This window comes from Emys orbicularis, chromosome 20 (genome assembly GCF_028017835.1).
Source record: "Emys orbicularis isolate rEmyOrb1 chromosome 20, rEmyOrb1.hap1, whole genome shotgun sequence".
NCBI classification, from domain to species: Eukaryota; Metazoa; Chordata; order Testudines; family Emydidae; genus Emys; species Emys orbicularis.
In genome coordinates this window covers 14,175,413-14,199,286 of record NC_088702.1, presented here as the reverse complement: position 1 = coordinate 14,199,286, position 23,874 = coordinate 14,175,413, and the positions used below count along the sequence as shown (strand labels likewise).

At 59.8% G+C, this 23,874-nt stretch overlaps 2 protein-coding genes across 2 annotated transcripts; one reads left to right on the top strand and one right to left on the bottom strand.

The window, feature by feature from the left end:
- The first annotated feature begins 9,904 nt into the window (after positions 1 to 9,904).
- On the top strand, positions 9,905 to 12,130 carry HSPB6 (heat shock protein family B (small) member 6). Its single transcript, XM_065420254.1, has 3 exons — positions 9,905 to 10,108; positions 11,733 to 11,855; positions 11,933 to 12,130. Exons 1-3 carry the CDS (start codon positions 9,905 to 9,907, stop codon positions 12,128 to 12,130), a joined length of 525 nt encoding a protein of 174 aa, XP_065276326.1.
- A 1,321-nt stretch (positions 12,131 to 13,451) lies between these two features.
- On the bottom strand, positions 13,452 to 22,684 carry LIN37 (lin-37 DREAM MuvB core complex component). Its single transcript, XM_065420285.1, has 10 exons — positions 22,604 to 22,684; positions 20,713 to 20,767; positions 17,037 to 17,112; positions 16,599 to 16,649; positions 16,186 to 16,215; positions 15,451 to 15,536; positions 15,048 to 15,214; positions 14,531 to 14,677; positions 14,018 to 14,091; positions 13,452 to 13,867 (listed from the first exon to the last, which is right to left on the bottom strand). Exons 1-10 carry the CDS (start codon positions 22,682 to 22,684, stop codon positions 13,786 to 13,788), a joined length of 849 nt encoding a protein of 282 aa, XP_065276357.1. The 3' UTR covers positions 13,452 to 13,785.
- Positions 22,685 to 23,874: the final 1,190 nt, after the last annotated feature.

Genomic DNA, 23,874 nt, shown 5'->3' with positions numbered 1-23,874 from the left:
CAGGAAACAGCGGGCAGGTGGGAAGAAACAACTGAGATGTTGGCACATTAATACCACGCTAGAGCCTGGGCCCCGGAAGGGAGCTGGGAGAACTGGGGCAGGCCATGATGCTGGTTATAGACTGGCAGGGGTTAGATTGTCAGCGGTAAACATGGATTTCACTGCGGCCGGCGGCCGAGTGTCTCCATCCTTGACAATTGCCTGCTACAGCTCGGCAGCGTAATGAAAATGCAGCCTGAGAAGTGGCTCAAGTGGAGCTCAGGCGATGTACGGGTGTGTTTTGGCCGGGGATGTTCCCTGGGGTGTTGGAATGGGGTTAAAGCTTTAGCCTTTTGCATCTTGCTGGTGCTGTCATTAAACAGTAGTCTGATCCTCCCATTGTGTGACATCCTCCCAATTTCCAACAACGGTGACTATTTAAAACAATAGAAATGGGTGGGGAGGCTTAAACCCCATAATTTTGTGCCACTGTGAAAATTTAAGTTGATAAAAATTAATAAAATGCTTAAAACTAAACCCTAATATTATCTGCCAAAATGATCAAAAATCAAAGCGGATTCTGCCGGCCTGCTTAGGACCAGCAGAACCCGGGGCCTAGGCCTCGTGACGGAGCAGGGGTTGAAGGGTACATGGTGTTCAGAAGTGATGGAAGGAAAGGTAAGAGTTGGGGGGTAGCGTTGTACCTGCACTTGGCAGGATTTTATTTTTCTTTTCTGATTCTGATGGATACGATCAGTTTCTTTTTAAGCTTTTTTTAATTTAGATTTTTGATTTACATTTTCCCAGTTGCATGAGCTTAGGGGTTTCACCATTCTCTTTATGTTCATCAATTTAAATTTCCAAATTGTACCTGTTTTCACTATTCAGGGGCTAGTCTGCCTGTAAATTGTGATTATTGTTGATGGAAATATTTTAGGTTGGTGTGTCTGCAGTGACACCCCCATTTACCGATAATAATCGAACCCTGCCAAGCCTAGTTTTACAGCAATGATGTGGAGGCCGTAGAGGAATCAGAAGTGGCAGTGTGGATAAAACAGAGGCAGTGTGGGTCAGAGATCACATTGGGGAAGGATCGCAAGAGATAGTCTAGCAGGGTAGTGTCAGGGGTCTGCTATAGACCCCCTCCCCCCCGGCCAGGTCAGATATTTATGTGGATTGAGATCTCTAATATTAGAAATACGTCTGTGGATCTGTGGATGATGTCATTATGGGAAACTCCAGCCCAAGCTTGGCGAATAAAGTGCAAAGTACTTCACTTAGGAAGGAGAAATCACAACTGGCGAGGGGGTCGTACTGTGGAACAGGCTGCGGGGGGGAGCACATCACTAGTGGAAGGGGGGTAGCAGTGGGATGCAGCTGCGAAGCAGGCCCAGCTCGTTCTGGGCTGTGTTAATGGGTGTGTTGGATGTGAGACACGGGAGGTCGCTGTCCCACTCTGCTCGGCCCTGGTGAGGCCTTGGCAGGAGTCCTAAGTCCAGTTCTGGGTGTGGCACTTTGGGAAAGATGGGGACACATTGCAGTGAGTCCAGACAGCAGCAGCAAAACTGATCCAAGGGTTAGAAAACCTGACCTGGGAGGAAAAGAAACACCTGGGCATGTTTAGTCTTGAGAAAAGACAACTGAGCGGGGACCTGAGAACAGTCTTCAGCCACGTGCAGGGCTGCCATAGAGAGGCCGGGGATAGTTGTTCTCCGTGCCCGGAGGCAGGACAAGCAGCAATGGGCTTAATCTGCAGCCAGGGAGATATCAGGAACCACTTGCTAGCTCCCAGGGGAGTTCAGTCTGGACTCGGCATCCAAGGGAGGTCGTGGGATCCCTGCCACTGGAGGTTTCTAAGCCCAGGCTGGACAAACCCCTGTCAGGGCTGCTCTAGGGTTACTTAGTCCCACCTCAGCACAGGGGCCTGGATTAGCTGCTCTCTGAGGTCCCTCCCAGCCCCGCATCTCTGTGATTTCCAGGCAGGCTTGTGACTGAATCCGTCTAACAACAAGTAGGGCCCAGGATTTCCTGGCTGTGGCAGCCAGCAGTTTTCCTCAGCAAAACCCCCTGGGCAGCTGGATCCACAAAGGGGCTTCGGCACCCAAGTCCTGCACGCAGGGGCCCCCAAGATCCTCACAATCCCTGCTTGAGTCCTGATGCCGTAGAGAGGAGCTCTGGGATTCACAAACCAGGTGTTCCCTGGCTGTCGGGGCCAGGCGGGCCTGAGCCAGACCCAGAGAATACCTAACCCCGCAAAGAGGGGCTGGGGGTGTGACCGCTCAGCCTGATTTGGAGCAGGGCTTGGCCCCTGTCTTTCCCCTCCCAGGGGAACCCCTAATATTCTGGCCCGAGTCCCTCTTGCTCCGTGTTGGTTACGGAGCTATTGGGCCGGAAGGAGAAGGACTCTGCGCCTGGGCTTGCAAGGAGCCGGGTTTTATCGGTACACATCACTTGTGCGGGATGCACACGAGCCCACCTGTCGAGATCTCCCTTGCCTGGCAGCGCCAGCAGATTGCAGCCTGGGACCAGTGCCACAGCTGAAGGCTCCTTACGTGTCTCTTTAGACAGGGGGATGAGACCAGTTTGTGTTTAACGCTTTAACCAGCTTTAGCCTTTCCAATCTCAACAGTGCCTGTCACTGACTATTGGCTGACTCTGCAGACTGTTGTCTGATCCCCCCCCCACCCCCCACAGTTTCCTGCCATGCTCAAAGTGTCACTGGATACACCTTGCAAAGACGATGCTGAGCGCTGTAATTGTGCACAGCTGGGACCGTGCCCATCTCTGCAAATGCTGTAAAACGCAACGTCGCTCTTGTCGCCAGTCGAGTCGGCCAAGCCTAGCTCTGCCCCGGGGAAGCAGCTGCTCTGGGTTAGGGAGTGCAGCACTGCCCCCTGCTGAGCCCCTCACCCCGCTCCGTGGAGCTAGTAACTCTAGAGGGGCAGGGGTCTCTTGCCAGCTGCTGTGTGAAAGACGCCGAGTTGCCCTAGGGAAGCGTGGCAGGTTGGCAACCAGGGGTGTTGCCCTGACTCCGAGAAGGGCGGGGGTGTCATGCCCCATGGCTCCGGCTGGAGTCTCATTTATTTAATTTCTTCATTAATGAGCTTAACCCAGCATGGGCGGGTGAAACCTGCTGATGCCGGGGGGGGGGGGGGAAATTGGGCAACCGGGAGCCCTGGATGACCTTGCCCATGGGAGGGACAGACAGGGGATGTGACAGCGTGAAAAAGCAAAGGTGTGGCGTAGGGCCCCTGGTAGGATAGACGGGGGGCTTGTCAGTCAGAGGGAACGTGCACCGTGCCAACAGCCAGCGCGCATCAGGCGCGGCACTTCCAGCAGCGGTAGAGACGGGTTAGCGCCACTGGCCAAGGGGCAGCTCAGAGCCCAGCTGGAGGGGTCCAGCTCTGTGCTGTTTCCCCACATTCCGGACATGGGAGTTCACACTAGACCCGGTACAGCGAGGGGCTGAGCCCAGGTGCAGAGAGTCCATCTCATGTGGCTTGTTCGACTGGGCACAAAGCAGGCTGAGAAAGGCTGTACTGGCCTAGAAATGCTGTAGGGGGCGCCAGGGAGTTGCTGCCATACAACTCCCCATACCGCTCCATACAGCACAGCGCCCCCTGCTGAGCCCCTGCCCCCTGCAGCCCATTGCCCCCTGTTGGGCCCCCACCCTGCTCCCTGCAGCACAGCAACCCCTACTGAGCCCTCCCGCCATGCTCTCCGCAGCACAGCGCCCCCCTGCTGACCCCTGTCCTACTCCCTGCAGCACAGCACCCCCTACTGAGCCCCCCGCCTGCTCCCCACAGCACAGCAACCGCTACTGAGCCCCTGCCCTGCTCCCTGCACTCCAGTGCCCCCTGCTGAGCCCCCCCATGCGTGTTTCAGGACATACTTCGGACGCCTTGCTCCGTCCTTGGGGCAGGGTCTCTGGTCCACTCCAGTCACCTACTTCACCACCCCTCTCCTCCTGGGACAGCTGCTGCTTCCCCTAGAACCGGGGGCAGAGAGTTGTGGGGGGAGGGAGAGATTGTCATTATGGCCAGTCAGAATGGAGATTTCTTCCCACCTGACTCCCAGCCCCCCACCTCACTCTAACCATTAGCCCCACTCCCCTCCCACACCGGAGGACAGAACCCATGAATCCTGGCTCCCAGCCCACCCACTTCCCACACCATACCCAGTGAAGTTTCCTAGTCTGTTTGTGTCCCTGGCTACCCCCGCCCCCACCACCCTGTTGGGAGTGGGGAGCTCAACCCTCATTTTGGACTGTCGGAGCAGTATGACCCCTCCCACGCTCAGGACTGTACCCAAATCCCTGCCCCCTTCTATCCCTCCAGCTCAGCCTCCTACCTTGTCCCCACCTCTGCTGGATCCTTCCTCCTCACCAGCCCCCCACCAGCCCAGCGCAATTGGGGGGAGGGGGTCCTCAATGTGGGCTGAGCTGGCACCCACTCCCTGCCCCATACTGCTCCACCCGCCCCTTCCCCTCCTGCTCCAGGCTGCCCAAGGCTCCCTGCACTGCGGGCTGCGGACCCTGCCATGCAGTGGGAGGCAGCCCCCATGTGGGCAGAGGAACCCCTCCCCTCTGTGCCCAGCAAGCCAGGGCCTGGATGGCCCCCCAGGCTCAGCCCCCGCCCAGGCCAGGCCTCCTCCCTCGCACCCACTAGGCCACAGCACAGGAGAGGGCAGCTGTGTCAGGTGGCTGGTGAGTGCCCCTGGGGACAGGGCCCTGAAGTCCACGCCCCCCCCCCATGTGGCTCAGGGTACCATCCCCCCACCCCCCCAGGAACCTGGCCTGGGTCAGAGCCATGGCCCCAACCCCCAGCCTCTGGGGACCAAAAGGGGGGGGATGGTTACTGGGGGCAGCATTTTCCATGAGCCCTGGCACCTGAAGAACTGCCTGTCACGGAGCCACCGGGCGATGCTCTGGAACTGCTCCCTACGAAGCCAGTCAGGACTCTGGGGGAGCCTCCTCTCTCGGAGCAGACTGTCTCCAGGGCAAGACGTTCACACAGCTTCCACCTTCCTGGGTCTGACCTCGGAGCATTCAGCATCCCCTGCCACACCGTGCGCTTCCCACAATGAGTCCGCCTGGGCGGGGCTCCTGCGGAAGCCAGAGGGTCCTGCACCCCAACTTCACAGTCAGACATGACTCTCAGCCAGCGTCTGACACAGAAGGTTTATTAGTCGACGGGAACAGAGCGTAGAACAGAACTTGTTAGCACAGAAATCCCTGACTTTCAGCCAAGTCCATCTTGGGGGGGGGGGGGGAGCCCAGAGTCAGGGCTCTGGTCCTCCCCCTGTGCCCCAGCCCCCAAGCCAGCCCAGACGAGACTGACTTCCAGCTGCCTGGCCCCTGCCCTGCCCATTGCTCCTCCTGCGGCCTTTGTCTCGCTTCCTGGGCCAAGAGTCACCTGGTTGTATCCCCCTCCTGGGTCTCAGGTTATGAAGGGGCGGCCATAGCATTCCTGCAGGCAGCTAGTACAGCCCCTGTAAAAGTCACACACCCTTATTCCCACCACCTAGACACTGGTGCAATACACAGGGAAACTGAGGCGCACACAGCATTCATGCAGAACAGTAAGACTCTCACAACATAACAAGGGAAAATCCCCACTTTGTCACCCTCCTAACTTCCCCTCCCTCTGCTAGCTAGGCCCAGCCTTGCTTAGCGTCCCCACCCTGCCAGCCCTGCACCCGGGCGCCCTGGCTGAGCCTCAGCCCACAGACCCAGCTGCACTGACGTCCTGGGTCAGAGCCCAGGGGCCGGGGGGGCCTCTAGCGCCAGGAGCCAGAGGACACAGACACACACACGCACTCACAAGCATACGCCCAGGTGTGTGCCCCAAAAGACAGATGCACAAGCAGACACCCCCCCTCCCCCAGTGCACACACAGACTTCTCCCCCCACAATGCACACGTGTCCATGCTAACAACCCGCCCACACGTTCCCCGGTAGCACCTTCCCCCCCATACACACAGACATTACACACGCACACCCAACAATATGCACACATCTCCACGCAAACACACCCACCCCCTGGCAGTGCACACACACTCACGCGCGCAGACCCACACACCCTCTGGCTGATGCACATACACGTGCCCCAGCACACATGCATGGATCCAGTGGCAGTCGTCAATTTCCACTCATCTATTTTGGGCCCTAATTATATCACTGCCCAGCTGGGAGCCCAGCCTTGGCTCAGCCTCAGCTCCCCGCTTGGAACCAGCCAGCCGCATGGGGGCTCAGGATACTCCCCCTTCTCCGCCCCCAGCCCAGGAAAGACCCCACACACACTCTCCAGGGAGTGGGCTGTGAGCTAGGCCACTCCCTGCTGCGCCCTGTCTGCTGCGGGTCGCCCCAGTCTGCAGCGAGCGCATTCCGCAGCCACTATGCCAGGCAGCAGCCAGGCTGACATGGCCTACGGCCAGCGCTGAGTCATGGGCCCCAGTTTACCTGCTGACGTCCCCAAAGCCCCTTCTAGGGGCCTCGCCCAGCTCCCAGTCACAGGGCTGCACAGGCCCAGGCTAAGGCCCCCGGTACTCCCTGTACTGGAGAGTTCAAGTACAGCCTGGCAACAGGACCCTCGCAGGGTCACTCAGCAGCGATAAAACCCAGGAATCCTGGCTCCCAACCCCCCTGCTCTAACCACTAGCTCCTGCCCCCTGAGCCAGGGATAGAACCCAGGAGTCCTGGCTTGCAGCCTCTCCCACTCTAACCATTAGACCCCACTCCCCTCCCAGAGGGGCCTAGTCTAGAGACCGAGCCCTGGCCCCAGGGGACGCAGCGGGTGGAGTGTCTCTGGGGCGGGAGGCACCAGGACCGAGCCTGCTCCCCAGGCCTGGCTGCTCAGACAAGTCCCGGGCGTCAGGCCGGCACTAATTACAGGGCCCCACCAGCTCCTGCGTTCAGAACAGGTGAGACAATCGGCCCAGCCCTGGCACATCAAAGTGGGAAAGCAGTGTAACATCCTGCCGTGGGTCTCACTGCTCCTCGGGCCAGAGTCCTCTGCCCTACACAGCCCGCACGGCTGAGTCCCAGCTGCTCTGCCTACAGCGGGCAGTGGCTCAGCGCCAGGTGAGCCGTCCCCATGCAGTATTATGTGTGGCTGTTCCCCAACTGCCCCAGCCCAGAGGTGGCTCCATCTCAGCACCCATTGAGCTGTCCCTGTGCAGTGTTGCTATGTAGCTGTTCCCCAGCTGCCCTGGCCCAGAGGTGGCTGCATCGCCTGGTGAGCCATCCCCATGTGGCATTATGTACAGCTGTTCCCCTCCCACCCCACCTACAGGTGTCTGCATCTGAGCACCAGGCCCTTGCTCTGTGGGTGTTAAACCCCGTGAGACAGACATTGCAACACTGATTTTGTAAGTGAAACTTCCCAGCCCCCAGGTCAATTTTTATGGTCCAGGTTTGAGCTGAGTTAGTTCAGCTGTTTTGCATTAGGGAGATAAACACCCTTTCCTTGCCAGAATGTAATGCTAGAAAGGGGGAGCCAGGATGCCTGGGTTCTCTCTCTGGCTCTGGGAGGGGAGTGGGGTCTGGTGGGTTAGAGCAGCGGGGGCTGGAAGCCAGGATGCCTGGGTTCTCTCTCTGGCTCCGGGAAGGGAGTGGGGTCTGGTGGGTTAGAGCAGCGGGGGTTGAGAGCCAGGACACCTGGGTTCTCTCTCTGGCTCTCGTCTCCTGTGCCCTGCCTGCGCTCTCTCCCTGCTTGTAGGATCAGCCTATCACTGAAGGGCCTTTGTGTGTCGGCCACTGACACCCCCTGTGCCCACAACCAGGGAGCGGGCAGCAGGATGGAGCTTTTTGGTGGTTATTGCGCTGCTATGGGGGGCTGGCTGCAGTGGCCCAGGGGGAGACAAAACCACCCAGGCCTGTGGGGATCCGGAGGCTGGGCTGGGGGGTAGCTGCGGCTGGTGTTTTCAATTCTGCGGTGACTCCTTGCGTGTGGCTGGGCTGTGTGTGTATCTGGCTGTCTGGGTTTGCAGCTGTTTCAGGGCTGTGGCTGTTCTGTGTCTCACTGTGTTTGTGGCTGTGTGTGTCTGGATGTGTCTGCGTCTGTTGTGGGGCATGGGCTGTGGCTGTTCTGTGTCTTGTGTTTGTGGCTGTGCATGTGTTTGTGGCTGTGCATTTCTGGGTGGGGGTGTCTGGCTGTGTCTGTGGGCTGTGGCAGTTCTGTCTCGTGTTTGCGGCTGGCTGTGTGTGTGTCTGGCTGTGGGTATGGTTGTGTGTCTTGCTGTGTCTGTGTTTGCAGCTATGCATGTGTTTGTGGTTGTGTTTGCAGCTGTTGTGGGGCTCAGGCTGCAGCTGGGTCGGTGTTTGGGATTCTCTAGCCGTGTCTGGGGCTGCGAGCCAGGTGGCACGCGTGTCCAGCTGTGGCTCTGTAGCTGGGTTCGTATCTTTGGCAGGTGTCATGCCAGGGGCATCGGACAGTGTGCGGGATTCGTCGCGGTGTGCCCCTGCTCACACCCACAACACTCGTTACACAGAGACCACCATCTGGGCACGGACCAGAGCTGGCGCCCCCTAGAGGGGAAAGGCCCCATTCCGTGCCCCGGGGCTGGATTGAGCTGGCATCCCCTAGAGGGAAAAGGTCCCATGCCCCATCCCCCTGAGCCAGCCAGTCCCCCCAGCCCCCCATGTGCGGCACGCACTTTAGCCACAGTCCCTTGCCGGATGCCTGACACATGGGCTAATCCCTGATATAGTAACATGAGCACATTTTGGCCTCAGGCTTTGGGCACAGAATCTTGCTGGGTGGTACCTAGGACAGAGAGCCTTAAAGAGACCCCTTGTTTTAACCCCCAGCCCCCACTGCCCTTTCAGAGCCGGGGAAAGGACCTAGGAGTCCTGGCTCCCAGCCCCCCCCTGCCAATCCTCTAAGCACTACACACAATGTTTTTGCTTATTCAAGCCAGCTAGGGACACTGCTGCTGTGAGCTTCCCTGCAGCAGTGTCCGGCCCAACAGGACCTGGGCAGTGTGAGCTTCCCAGCAGCAGCATCTAGCCAGGCAGGACCCTGGTAACGCAATCTCCTGGACAATGCTCCTTTATTCCATGCCCAAGCCCCTCCTGTGCCCGGCCAGCCCAGCCTGGCTCTGTGTCTGGGGCGCAGCTCCCCGAATGGGATTGGGGGAGGTTGGGAAACAAATGTGCCCATGTGCCTGGGACTGGGGCAGGGTGCAGGTGCCGGATACCCACCCCCGCCCATTCCCCTGCCCCTCCCCAGCACACACCGCATGCAGCGCCCTCCCCGGGCAGTGGCCCACAAACATGTGGGGTGGGTGCTCACAGAGCTGGGAGGAGGGGGAGGGGAGCCGGGTCCTGGTGGGGTGGGGGTCAGGGGTGAGGGGCACAGTCTGTTGTGTCTGGCAGCCAGCCTCCCCGAGGGGCTCTCATGGGGGTGTGGGTGCACAGAGTAGGGCTTGGACAGACACACACACGGGGGGGGTGTCCGTCCCCCAGCTGGAGGGGCTGAGCTCTGGGCGGGGGAGGAGGGGCGTGTCTGTCTGTCTGTCCCTGCTGGAGGGGCTGAACCATGGGGATGTCTGTCTGTCCATTCCTCCAGCTGAAGGGGCAGTGCTGTCTGTCTGCGCTCACAGCTTCCCAGACCCCTGGCCAGGAGGGACTCCCCCCCTCCTCCCCCAGGCCTGCGACCTGCCCCAGACTCGGCCTGTCTCTGGTGACAGGCGGCTGGGGATGGGGGGGTTGCCCACCCTGTGTGTCTGTCCGCATCAGTGCAGGTCGGTCTGTCTGTCTGTGCCGGTCCTGCCTGGCCCCGCAGGCCTGGCAGGCAGCCCGGCCCTCCCCTTGGCCCGGTGCCCAGCCATCCCTCCTCGCCCAGGCTTCTAGCGCCTTCCACGCCCGTGGGATATAAGGCCCTGACGCAGGGCGAGTGCAGACGGACACCCCGACCCAGCTGCCATGGACGTCACCATCCAGCACCCGTGGCTGCGCCGGCCCCTGGGCCCCGGCTTCGGCCCCTTCCTCGCCAACCGCCTCTTCGACCAGCGCTTCGGCGAGGGGCTGCTGGAGAGCGACCTGGCGGCCCTCTGCCCTGCCGCCGGCCTCGGCCCCCTCCATGCCCGCCCCCCTGGCGTGGCTCTGCCCGACACCGGCCTCTCCGAGGTGGGTCAGGGGTGGGGCAGGCGCCCCTCATTGCCCCCTATCCCTGCTCCCCTTGCTGCCCCCGCTCCCTGCACCCCCAAACTCCTGCACCCCCCACTGCCCCAAATCACTGCATCCCCTCACTGCACCTCCACTGCCCCAATCCCTGCATCCCTCGCTGCACCCCAAATCCCTGCACCCCCCACCCAAAGCCCTGCACTCCCTTGCTGCACCCCAAAAACCTGCATCACCCTCGCTGCCCCCAAATTCCTGCACCCCCTCACTGCCCACTGAATCCCCACACTCCCTTGCTAAACCAATCCCTTCCCCCAATCCTTGCCCCACCCTCACTGCACCCCAATACTCCTGCCCCTTACCCTCACTGTCCCCAATCCCTATACCCCCCAATCTCTGCACCCCCTGACTGCCCCCAAAATCTCTGCATCACCTTCACTGCTCCCCACATCCCTGATCCCCCTTGCTTCACCCCCTGGATCTGTGTGTGGTCTCCACCCTTCCTGTACAGCCGCACCAACCCCACCCGCTGCTGGCCCCTCGGAGCCACGTGGGCCCTCACCCACCCATGAATGTCCCCCACTCTCTCTGCACCCCTAACTCCATGTATAGCCTCCACCCTGCACCCCCAATTCTGGCCATGTCCCCTTGCTGCATCCTATAATCCACACCCCTTCTGTCCCTCCCTGCATCCCCATTCCCTGCTGCCCCCCCCCGCACCCCTAAATCCAGGGCTAGCCTCTGCTCTCTGCAACCCCAAATCCAGGTGTTTCCTGTGCTCACTGTACCCCCAGATCCATGCATGGCCTGCATCCACTCTGCACCCGCAAATTCTGCTCTGCCAGGCCCATACCCCAAATACCAGAGCCTCACCCCAGTGCCCCAGCCAGGGGTACGAGCTCCCCCAGGGCTGTTCTGGGAGCAGGGGGACTGTGGGGGGTGCTGCTGTACACAGGCATATTGGGGTGCAGGTGCCCCCCACCCCTTGGAGCCCCAGCAAGCAGGAGAGGGGTGACAGGGCAGAAGCAGAGGCTGCCCTATTATGGTAACATTCCTGTGCCGTGCGGCGCCTGCTGCCAGCTGGTCCTGCTGCCGGCCAGGGGGGTGGGGGGAGCAGCTATCTCCCACCCCAATTCTGGACCCCGTTATTCCATCCTCCCCCAGGCTCTGCATCCCTCACCGCACCAGCATCTGCAGGGCCCGGCAGGGGCAGCGCTCAGCGGGAGGGGTGGAACTCCAGCACTGCGAGCTTCCCCCAGCAGTGCCCATGCCTGGCCCCCAGCACTGCAAGCTTCTCCCTGACAGTGTCCAGCCCTAGGCACTGCAAGCTTCCCTTCGGCAGTGCCCAGCCCTGGCCCCCAGCCCTGCGAGTGTCTCCCCACTCCCCCGGTCTGCGAGCTGGCCAGCCCCTGCAGTGCCCAGCCCCAGCCCCCCCTGAGCTCTCCCCCCCTGCAGTGTCCAGCTCCAGGCGCTGCAAGCTTCCCTCCAGTAGTGTGCAGTCCCAACCCACAGCGCTGCAAGTTGCCCCTGGTCAGTGCCCAGCCCTGGCCCGTGAGCTTCCCTCTGACAGTGCCCAGCCCCAGCGAGTTCACCCCTGGCACTGCCCTCACCCACTGGTCTGCCCCTGCAGATGACGCTGGACAAGGACCGGTTCTCAGTGCTGCTGGACGTGAAGCATTTCTCGCCTGAGGAGCTGAGCGTGAAGGTGGTGGGTGACTACGTGGAGGTGCACGCCAAACATGAGGAGCGTCCGGTATGGCCCCCCCCAGCCCAGGGCGTCCCCCCGAACCCTCCTCCCCCCCGCACTAATGCCTTCTCTCTTGCCCCCAGGACGAGCACGGCTACATCTCCCGCGAGTTCCACCGGCGCTACGGGCTGCCCCGGGGCGTGGACCCTGCCACCATCACGTCGTCCCTCTCGCCTGATGGCATCCTCTCCATCACAGCGCCCACCAAACCAGAGGGCAAGGCCCAGGAGCGCACCGTCCCCATCACCCACCAGCAGAGCCCCGCCGTCACCGGGAAATAGGGGGGGCAAGGAGCCGCCTCTACCCCCCCCCACAGGAGTCAGGGGGTCCCCCTGTCCCCACTAGGGACACCCCCACCCCCTGTGGGCATCACACTCCCCCAGCCCCTTGGGACAGCAGAATTTCAGGGGCTCCCCCTTTCCAGGCCCAGGGGAGCAGAGATCTGGGATTTGCTCCTGCCCCCCCCCCCGCCCCCCAGCTGCTTTGCAGGGTCTTTTCTTATCTATGGCTGGTGCTGTATGAAGCCGGGAGCTCGGCCAATAAACTCCACTCACCTGCCTGACCGGTGCCTCCCTGTGGTTGTTTCTGAGGGGCACTGCTGGGGTGGGGTGGGATGGGATTTCACCCAGGGGTGCTGCCTAGGAGGAGGGCGGGGAGCAGTGGTGATAAGTCACAGGGGTGCATGGTAGGAATTGTGTGCGGTGGTTGGTCTGTACCTGTTGGACAGGAGTGGTGGTCACGCTGAACCTGGCTGGGGTTGTTTGGCAATGGGGGCAGGTGGTGCGTAGCAGAGAGGATGTGTCAGGGTGCACCTGTTTAAGATTATACAGCAGAACACGCCTGTTGCCCAGGGCTGTGTGTGGCGGGTAGGGGCGCCTGTTGCCCAGGGCTGTGCATGGCAGGCAGCAGTTTGGAGTTGTATGTCAGAGCATAACAGGGGGTTGGGGCTGTGAGGTGCGCCTGTTTTCTGGCACTGTTAGGGCGCACCTGTTGCCTGGGGCTGAGAGAGATAGCCAGGGTGGCCCTAGGCCATATGTGGGTGTACCTATGGCTGCATATGTGGGGTGGGGGCGCTGCAGGAAGTACACATGTAACCATACTCACAGGGGCATGGATTACAGTAACACCCCCCACTCTGCTCTCTCACCTCATGCTCCCCCCAGGCCCCACCCACACTGTACCCCCTCACTAGAGCCCCTGGTGCCCTGTCCCACCCTGACACCCACCCCAACACCCATGCTGGACAAGCTGCCAGACACTGGCTGGCCGGGCCACCAGCGTATGGTCGGTGCAAATGCCCTGCTCCGCCCCTTTGCACCAGCATGACATCACTGAGACACACCCCTCTGTTCTTGAGGGGAAGGGGGCACTCAAGGCTGATTAACCCTTTGTGCAACAGCTCAGGTGGGGTTTACAGGGGTCTGGCCCCACCTGAGCCCCTTTACCCACAGTAGTGAGGCAGGACCCCTGTTCTCAGCCACCCCATCTCCCTGCCCCTGCTGCATTGCCTCCAGCTGGGAATTCCCCCCAAAGGGGGCTTCTCCCTGGGCTACTCCGGGGTGTTGTCCCCCCCCATGACACAGGTGAGCCAGGCGCCAGGGACTCCGTTTATTGGCTATGTTGGAATGGGGGCGGGGGGGAGAGGGGGAAGAGAGATGGTGGGATGGGAGACTAGGTCCCCTTACATGCACTAGCCGCTGCCTCCACTAGGGGGCAGACCTACCCCACACAGAGCCCAGCCAGGGGACAGAAAGGGGGCGTGAGGGGCAGCCCGGAGCTAGACAATTCTCCCCAGCACCAAGCCCAGGGTATGAGGCTGCTTTCTACTAGGAGTGGCCCCCCCGGAGGCAGGGCACCCAAGTGGCTCCACTCCCAGTGGCTGGGCCTCAGCACAGCCCCACCCCCAGAGGGGGGCCTGGGCAGGGTGTGGGGTCCATCACTGCCGCTCGTACATCTCCTTGAGGATCTTCATGCTCTCAGTGTAGCGCAGCTGGTTCCGGTGCGATGCCTCCTTCCACCTGTGAGGGCAGCAGAGAGCAGAGATGGGGCAGGAGGGTCAAGAACCCCTCCCTCCCCCCCAAATTCCCTCCCCAAGGCTGAAGCACCCCCAGCCCACACTCCACCCGGGGGAAGAACACCCTCTCCCCCCACCCCTCTGGCACACCCACCGCTGGCGGATCTTCTTCCAGCGCTCCATGTTCTTATAGATGAGAGAAGACATCGAGGGCCGTGCATCAGGGGTCTACGGGGTGGGGAGGGGGAGAGAGAACATGTCAGGTTGGGGGGGGGGAAACCTGGGAGAGCAGGAGCCTGCAGGAGGTGAACACCCCGGGGAGGAGGGGCAGTGTCATGGTTGGCGCATAGTGTGTGGGGGGAGATGGGTAGTTGGGGGGTGGGCCCCAGGAGAAGCGGGTAGGAAGAGTGTCGGGGCGGGGGTAGAGAGAACCAGGTGGGAGATAGGGGGCAGGCAGCCTGCAAGGCTGGGACCCAGTATCGGGGACCCCACGGAACCCATGGAGGGTGGTGGGGCAGCAGCCTAGGCTGTGAGAGGGATGGGGGGCAGATTGAGGGGGGCTGCAGCACCCCCTGCAGATGGGGGAGGGAAGAGGCCAAAGCTCAGCTGGCACAAGACCCTGGGCAGGGCAGGGGGTGGACATAGCCGCCCGGGGCCCCTCCCTCACCGTGTCAGGGAGCGACCCCCCGTCCTCGGGCGGCAGTGGGGAGGGTATCCTGGCGCTCACAGACTCCCCGCCTGCATTCTCCAGGCCAGCACACGGCGGGGGCAGCTTGTACACATTCTGGCTCTTCCCGTTCAGCCCCTCAGCCCCCTGGGAACACAGAGCAGGTCACGGAAAGGAGTGGGGGAACCCCACACAGCCCCTCTCACCCCTGGGAACGCAGAGCAGGTCACAGCAAGGGATGGGAAAACCCCACACAGCCCCTCCCCCATCCCAGCCCCCTGGGAACGCAGAGCAGGTCACATCAAGCGGTGGGGGGACCCCGCACAGCCCCTCCCCCATCCCCCTGGGAACGCAGAGCAGGTCACGGCAAGGGGTGGGTAAACCCCACACAGCCCCTCCCCCATTCCTGCCCCTCAGCCCCCTGGGAACACAGAGTGGGGGTAGGGGACACCCCACACAGCCCATGCCCCATGGGGGGGATGGGACCCCACACAGCCCCTCCCCCCACGTCCCCCACCTCCTCATCCTCAGGCAGGGCGGGCAGCGGGGGGCTGGGCGAGCGCTCCCTCTCGCGTACGGCGGGACTGTTCCTCATCCAGGCCCGGCAGATGGGGTACAGCGGGGTGCTCTCTGCAAACTGCGCCAGGTCCACACTCCGGTCAAACAGCTTGATGATGTAGGTGTCTGGGGGGTCAGGGCAGCAAAACCGTCAGACGGGAACCCCCTCTAGCCAGCCCACCGCCCAGGATCTGAGCCGGCACCCCCTGGGGAGGGGGGTATGGCCCCATGCCCCATTCCCTGCCCCCCCCCCGCCGTGTTCCAGTCCCCCCCTCCCCCGAACCAGCCACTCCCCTGCCCTGGGGTCAAATAGGAGCCAGCACCTCCTAGAGGGGAAGGCCCCATGCCCCACCCCCACTTACTCTGTCTCTGCTGGCCACTCTCAGTCAATCCGTCATCTGTCTCCTTCCTCTTCTTGCGCCGGTGATGGGAGAACCGTGCCGAGGGCCTGCCGGGGGGTGGGGGTGGGGCAGATCAATGGTGGACAGCCAAGCCCCGACACCTCCAGGGACAGAGGCCAGGCCATAGAAGGGACTCCCCGCCATAGGGCCAAATGGGGGCCCAGACATATGGAGCCTTGGGCATGATCATGAGAGAGGAGCCAGCCCTTCCCCACACAGATATCCCCATCCCAGCACCGTCCTGCCACCCCCACACCCCGCAAAAGGCTCGCCCAGTGCTGAAATGCAGCCAGCTCTGGGGTGGGGCAGCTGGGGAACAGCCACACAGTGACTATTGCCTGAGAATCTCTTTAACAACAAACAACTTCAGCCTCATAATGCCCTTCCAAGAGCTGGGGGTGTCACCTCCACTTCACAGACAGAATTGAGGTGCTGATTGCAAAGGGACTGCATCAGGTCAAATGGCTAAAGAGGGAGAGAACCCAGGAATCCTGACTCTGCCTCCCTCCCAACCCACCAGACCCCACTCCCTGCCCACAGCTGAGAGAGAACCCAGGCATCCTGGTTCCCAGCCCCCCTGCTCTAACCCACTAGACCCCAGGCCCCCATCTGCTTGTCCATCTCCCGTCAGAGTGGTGTCTGGGCCTGGCAGCCCTATGGCGCACAGCGAGGCACCATGCCGCTGGAGGTACCCACCTCTTCCCAGCCGCGGAGGGGGAGGAGTCCCTGCAAAGACAAGAGGAGAGGGGAGGTGAGGCCTGAGGTGCAAGGCCCCCCACCCTTCTCAGGGGCAGCAGGCCCCAGCTGCTAGACATGGTGCCCCCTGCTCCAATCCTGCCCACACCCCTGACCCGGGAGGAGGAACGGGGTCTGAGGAGCAGGGTGGAGGTCAGTGGGGTAGAATCTGTCCAGCTGAGCGGGGGCGCGGGGGAGCTGAACCCGGCTGGGGTAACGCAGCGCTGCGTGAAGGGGACAATCCAGACACCCCCACAGCTCAGCGCTGGAACGTTACGGGCCCTCCAAGCTCTGACTTGCTTTCTCAAGTGGCCCCAAGAAAAAGGCTCCCCCCACCCAGCCCCCCCAACAGCTCCTGGCCGGAGGCTCCTTACTTGCTGAGCGGGTCGCTGGATGTCTTCCCGGCATCCTCGTCCATCTGCTCCCTGCAAGGAGCATGTCAGTCCGAATCAGAGCCAGCCCAATCCTGTCCCCAATGGCATGCGACCCTGGGGGCCCAGCCCCTGAGCCAGCTGACCCACTGCCGTGGGGCTGGAGGGACCCAGCACTCCCAAGAGGGGAAAGGCCCCATTGCCATTCCCCACACCCCTGAGCCAGCCAGTCCCCCGCCCAGGGGTGCCCCCTAAAAGGGAAAGGCCCCGTGTCCCTTTCCCGGCTGCCCCAAGGCAGCCCGTTAGACTCCTGTCGTGGGGGTGGATTAGAACTGGTGACCCCTAGAGGTGAAAGGACCCATATGCCCCCAGCTCTGTTCTAAGCCCAACTCCCAGCCTATGCTCTCACACCCCCACCAATCTGCGTGCGTCTCCACCCACCGGTCCACATCGCTTTTCTCCAGCAGACACTGCAGCACAGCATCAAGGCGGCTCCGGGCGTTGGTCGTCTCCAGATCTGCGGTGGGAAGTATAACAGACACATGGAGCCCTGAGCGCGATGGTAGGAGAGGAGCCTGCGCCTTCCCACATGGCCAGCCCCTCCAGGCTCTGCACATCCCAAAGGGCTCCACGCACAGGGATGGCTTGCCCGGCGCTGGAATGCAGCCATCTCTGGGGCGGGGCAGGTAGGGAAGAGCTAAACACACAAGCTACAACTGGCCAGAGCAAAGGGGTTAGCACCTTGTCTCTTGGGGCTCTTGCAGGGTTAGAATAGAACCCAGGAGTCCTGACTCCAAGCCCCTCCCTTCCCTTGCCATAACCACTATACCCCACTCTCCTCCCCAAGCCAGGACAGAACACAGGAGGTCCAAAGACTGCTTTGGGACAGGAATTGAAGAAACCTGAACACAGGGAGGCAAAACAGAATCTGTCACGTTGTGGGGGGCAATCCAGACGGGGGAAGAGTTGTGTCTTCCCTTACCGCAACATGTCTCACAACACCTTGCTACTGTAGCTGTCTGCCTGGGACGCCCCCGGTCAGGACCAAGCATGCACTCTATGGCCAGGTATTGGGCAGCCCTCATCCAACACTTTTGCTCCAGGAGCCGGCCTGCGATACCCAGCCTTGGTTACCAATGGGTCAGGTGAGTCCATGCAGTATCCAGCCCGGAATCTCCCCAAACTATGTTCTGAGATGTCCAGTCCTGTCCTGGGACAATCAGAGGGAGGTTTGGGTCTGCTGCTTCTTTACAGAGTCAATAGCCCACTGTTTGTTACTTGAACTGAAGTTCCCCAACAGCTGAGTTCAAACACAGCCCGGGATGGGTTGAGATTCAACGTAAATAACGTTCATGTAATTCCAAAGAGAGCTTTGCAATGAGTTCAAGTGGCACGAACAGTTACAAGAGAAAGGGTCTAGTGACTGAAACTTAACAAGGCAGACGTGGTGGAAGGTAAAACCTCCCCACGTCTCCACCAAACTGGCTGACCGAACCCCAAGGGCCGGATCAATCCCCCAAAGTCAAAGGGGGCTAGATCCTTTGTCGTCTTAGGGGACAGCCAGATCACCTGGCCCCTCAGAAATGTCAACGACAAAAGCCTATTTCAGCTGTGAGGTGGCACCGTGGGGTCTGTCCCACTACCACCCCGCTGGAGTTGTCTGCCAAGATGGAAATCATTTAGTCCTGCCTCTGCCGGTGTAACCGAATGCACGAGACATGTGATTGGCTATTCGCCTCCCCCCTTTGTGAGTGTGGTGGGGGCCTGTTTACATGACATTCTCACGGTCTTTCAGAGTACTGCAGGAATGGAAAACTCACCCTTCTGGCTACAGTGGGGTAGCTCCTGCTCGGCTGGCAACCACTTGCCAATTATCATTTCAGTTTCCATCCATAACTTTGCACCAGTTGCCTGCAGCCACACTACACGATGATATTAATACCCAGTGAGTCACGAGCTTTCCGTTGGCACTTCCCAAGGCGTATTTTGTACAAAGGGTGTGAATCCAGGCATGCTTCAGGTCCCCTGCCCCTCTTACAACGCTGCAGGAGGGTTACCCGCTGGCCAACCCAAAGGCCCCGTTTCCTGGACCAGGGTCTGTTCCCTTTCTATGTACAATTTCCATTTCATATTCTTGGCGCGTCACGCTCCAGCAGAGCGGTTTGGGACTGGAGCCATCATGCTAATGCAGAGTGATCAGTTAGGCCCCAGAATTTCTGTTGCACTGCCCACGCTCCGGCCCGGCATTCTCTTTCTATGACAGAATCATTCTGTTCAGCGGGTGTCAGATTCTTGCTTCAGAAAGCAGGTGTGTGTGTGGGGGGGTTATTACTGTCCCCTGATTGCATTAGTGCAGCCCCTAACCCAGCAAGTGAGGTGTCTGTGACAGCTCAAGTCTGGACTAGCCAAAACAGGCTTCTCAGCCAAGATTTTCTGTCCCTTATCAGCCCTTGACATGCCTTCGACCACACAAAGTTGTCTGGCTTTCTACACACATCTGCAATTGCAACTACAATGTCACTGAACCCACATGCCCAGAGAAGCTGGGTCGGGGTTCTACTGTCCAAAGCAAACATTGCAAAGGTTGATTGTGCTATAAAGATGGGGGGGGCCCCCACGGGCGCTGAACCTCAATGATAAGCAATTGACTCAACAGGTTGCATACGATATTACGTATTATCAGAGGTATCAAGTGAGGTCTTTTCTGAAAGCTAATGACACACTTGGTGATGAATATCCTGGGGAGATGTCTGTATTAGTGCTATGGGGGAAATACTGACACTTAGTGAGGTTATGTTTTACAGCCTGTGTCCACACACAGGGAGAAACAGCTCACTCCAGCCAGGCAGCTCCCTGCCTCCCAGGAGGTTAAGCAAGGTGTGATCACAACCAACAGACAGGCCCATTTACACAGAAACCATACAGGGGATGGGAAGCCCATGGGAAACAAACAACCTGCTGCTTAGAACAAGTTCTCTGAAGGAATAAGGCAAGGACAGAAGCCACCTCTGGCACCCGTCACTAGACACAAGAGATCAGAGCTCTTGCAAGCTAAGAAAAACGGGTCTTTCCACCACAGGGGGGTTGAAGTCTCTGGAACTGAATACAGGTGAGAAATCTGCTTAGGTAAAGTTCTTGAACCTAAAAGGACCAAGGAAGCCAGCGTGTTGTGCTTTTGTGAAGGTCCTGATTGAGGCTGGGAAGAGCAAGCGGGCAGACAGACCATCTTGACCACCACCTTGATAGATTGTTTTAGATATATGGTTTTCACTTGTCTTTTGCCTGTACCCCTTTCTAACTTGATTGTTTTTACTTAGCATCACTTATGTCCTATTGTTCATAAATGGGTCTTATTCTTACTACAAGACAACTCAGCGCTGTGTTTAAATGGCGGGTGCATTCACTCCGGTGAGGTTAATAAGCTGTGATGGGTGGGTGTCTTTCGAGGAGCAAAGGAACCACATTACTTCTCTGAACTGGCTAGGAGAGGGCTGGACGTGGCAGAGCATACTCTGGGGGAAATTCAGGACTTGGAACACATTGGGGTCAGCTTGCTGGTGGGGCTGCAGACAGGCTGCTGGTCCAGGGCTGTCTAGCACACACTCAAGGTGTGACCTGCATGCTGGTAGATTGCTGCTGGATGCTCGTAGCCAAAGCACTGGAAGGCACCCCAGGCTACAGGGCAAGTGGAGACAACCCCTCACTGGGCTGGATTGCACCCTGAACCCTGACCGGACTGTCACAAAACTTGTCCCTTTGAATGGCTGTGGATGCCTGGGTCTGCGCCCCGAAGATCCTGGATGGCAAGCGACTGGGACCCTCCACTCGCCAAAGTATTTTGAGGATCAAAACATGCCCAGGGTGGATAGAGCTCATGCAGAGACAGGCATGTAACCCCAACTTCCCCCATGACCACCCTCCCCCTGGGGGTGTAGTTTCTGTGGCCTCCTTAGAATGGATCAGCCGCTGGGCACAGAGCAGCTGTGGGGGTGGGAAAGTCTTTCAGTGCCTGGCTGGGGGGTAGCTGGAATCCCAGACTAGGTGTCTGGGGGTGCCCACCCTGCCGTCTGGTACCACCAGGGTTCTTCAGGCAGATCCACAGAGTTACAGAACCTACCCTGCTTCTCGATTTCCACCTTTGTAGGCAGCATGGTGACCTGGGGCCGGGAACCCTGCAGAGAGAGAGAGAGACCGGGGGTCAGAGAACGTGCTACGGGGACACAGCCATGGAGAGCAGGATGGGGTCTGGTGGGTTACAGACAGTGGGCGTTGGGAGTCAGAACTCCTGGGTTCTATCCTGGCTCAGAAGGGGGATGGGGCGGAGGGAAATAGAACCCAGGAGTCCTGACCCTTTCCATGCTGAATCAGGTTGCCAGATTTTTCAACAACAACAAGCTCTATTGGCCCTCAGGAATCCAAAATAAGTCACCAACCAGCTTGTAAAGAGAACTGGAGCGCTCAGTGCGACAAAACAGCAGCAACGAAGGGACCGACTGCCCAACGCAACCCGGTACAGAGCTTTTGCTTGGCCTGTTTTTCTAGCCATAGGGCAAAGCCACACAGAGAGAAACCAGGGTCATTTCCCTGCTCTTTGTAGATTAGCTCGCTGATATAATGGGCTGAAATGGGCCAAGTGCATAGCACGACAAACCAAGTTCTCCAGCTGCACTCACAGCTCCAGCTGACAGACTGAAGGGGAAACGTGCTAGCCCGAAAGCCCCCCAAGGGCAGAGGGAGAAATGGAGCAGCACTTCACAGACGCTTTTCCGCCTCAGGACGCTGCACAAAACCTGCACCATCTTCATGTCTGCAGCCAGCCAAACTGACATCCTCTAGAAAGGGGACAATCCAGGATTTCAGGGCTTTTGTCTCCCTGGTGTTGGCTGCAGTAGCTTTTTCCGTTCTGGGCCCATTTCCTTGGGGATAGTGGATTGGAAACCACGAGCCATCCGTCTACCAAACGTAGCGGCAAAACCAGAACCAGCCAAGTTTGCAGCGGGGGACAGCACCTGCTCGATTTCCAGACCACTCTGCTTTGACAAAGCCAAATGCCAGCTAGAGGCAGTAACGCCCAGGTACTACTGGCCAGTTTCTGGGCCACTCTGGGACAAGATAGTACCTGGGGCAGGCCATGCTGGGAAACAGTTGGATTCTGAACTTCAAGCACAGTTCCATGGGTGCTCTGGGGGCAGTGAGAGGCAGCCAGAGGCCCTGCCGTTCCCCGGCCCACACGCAGCCCCCCACTACCCTGCCAACCTACTGCCACGGGCCTGCATCCCCCACCCAATGCAGACCAGACCCAGCCCACCACGCACACACAACCCCGTACACACCAGTGCAGACCAGGCAAGAGCCCAGTACCATACACCCCCCCACTGCACATACCCCACTCTCCAGCCCCGGTATCACCAACACACACCCCATACTCTCCCCCACCGGTATCTTCACCCCCCCCCCACCATACATCTCTCAACCCAACCCCCACGTATCCCACAGACCCCCCCCATCCTCTACATTCCTTCCATTTCCACAGCCCAAACTCTCCCCCCCGCATAGCTCTACCCCAACCTACCCACCCCACATTCCCCATCAACCCCCACGCTTCCCCCCACGCACCCCTCCGAGCTACCCCACACATATCTCACCTCCCCACCCCAAACTCTCCCCCCCACATAGCTCCACCCTGATCTCCAGCCCCACCCACCCCACATTCCCCACCCCCGAACTCTCCCCCATAGCACTCCCCACCTCCAACCCCACCCACCCCACGTTCCCCATACACCCCTTACGCTTCCCCCCACCCCTCCAATGTACCCCACACATCTCCACCCCCTCCTACCGACAACACTCCCACATTCCATACACTTCCGCACCCCCTACACCCCCCAGAACTCCCCCACCCACCCCACGTTCCCCATACGCCCCCTACGGCCGCTTCCCCCCACATAGCTCTACCCTCCTCCTAGCTACACCGTCCTTACATCCCATACACCTCCCCCCTCTCTCACCTCCCTCCAGCCGACACCAGCAGCAGCTACTCGGAACCACCCGAGCGCGACCACGGGCCCAGCCGTCTGCAACCCTCCCATTGGTGAGTATCGCCGCCAATCACTGCCTCGCCACCAATCAGCGCCCAAGCCCCAATTGCCGCCCGGCCTCTCTGGCGAGGCACGCTGGGTGCTGTAGTCCGCGTCGTGTCTGCGGACCGGTGCGTTGCCTTCTGGGAAGGGTAGCGCTAGAGCGCAGGGCGGTCATTTTGAACAGGTCGAACTGGACGCGGAGCACCACGGGAGCTGTAGTTAAAGGGCGCTATGAGTCATAGGAGATGTAAAAAGAACAGGAGTACTTGTGGCTCCTTAGCCCTTGTCTAGGGTTACCATATTTCAGCAAGCAAAAAAGAGGACGGGAGGAGCCCTGCCCTAGCCCCGCCCCCGTCCTGCCTTTCCCCGCCCCCGTCCTGCCCTAGCCCCGCCCCACCCCTTCCACTCCCTCCCACTTCCCGCCCCCCTCAGAACCCCCAACCCTCCCCCCCCGCTCCTTGTCCCCTGTGGATGCAATTCGATAATATTGGCCTCCGGGAGCTATCCCAGAGTGCTCCTTTGTGACCGCTCTGGACAGCACTCTCAACTCCGATGCACTGGCCAGGTAGTCAGGAAAAGCCCCACGAACTTTTGAATTTCATTTCCTGTTTGGCCAGCGTGGCGAGGTGATCAGCACAGGTGACCAAGCAGAGCTCATCAGCACAGGTGACCATGCAGTCCCAGAATCGCAAAAGAGCTCCAGCATGGACCGAACGGGAGGTTCTGGATCTGATCTCTGTATGGGGAGATGAATCCGTGCTATCCGAACTCTGTTCCAAAAGACGAAATTTGAAAAAATCTCCATGGGCATGAAGGACAGAGGTTATAACAGGGACCCACAGTAGTGCCGCATGAAGCCTACCAAAGAACAAGAGAGGCAAACGGCCACTCCGGGTCAGAGCCCCAGACATGCTGCTTCTATGGTGAGCTGCATGCCATTCTAGGGGGTGCCCCTACAACTACCCCACCCCTGTGCTTCCCTCCTCCCCCACCCCTCCCGGGCTACCTTGGCAGTTATCCCCCCATTTGTGTGACGAATTAATAAAGAATGCATGAATTTGAAACAACAATGACTTTATTGCCTCTGCAAGCGGAGATCAAAGGGGGGGAGAGGAGGGGAGGGCGGTTGGCTTACAGGGAAGTAGAGTGAACCAAGGGGGCGGGTTTTCATCAAGGAGAAACAAACAGAACTTTCACAC

Bases quoted from the DNA above. Each gene is read 5' to 3' on its own strand.
- LIN37 (XM_065420285.1), bottom strand. From the start codon at position 22,684: ATGGGAGGGTTGCAGACGGCTGGGCCCGTGGTCGCGCTCGGGTGGTTC. The intron at 15,537-16,185 runs GTGGGTACCTCC...ACCCCCCGGCAG, and splicing joins CCCTCCGCGGCTGGGAAGAG to GCCCTCGGCACGGTTCTCCC. The intron at 13,868-14,017 runs GTGGGTGTGCCA...CTGCCCTCACAG, and splicing joins TGGAAGAAGATCCGCCAGCG to GTGGAAGGAGGCATCGCACC.
- HSPB6 (XM_065420254.1), top strand. From the start codon at position 9,905: ATGGACGTCACCATCCAGCACCCGTGGCTGCGCCGGCCCCTGGGCCCC. The intron at 10,109-11,732 runs GTGGGTCAGGGG...CTGCCCCTGCAG, and splicing joins CCGACACCGGCCTCTCCGAG to ATGACGCTGGACAAGGACCG. The intron at 11,856-11,932 runs GTATGGCCCCCC...TCTTGCCCCCAG, and splicing joins CCAAACATGAGGAGCGTCCG to GACGAGCACGGCTACATCTC.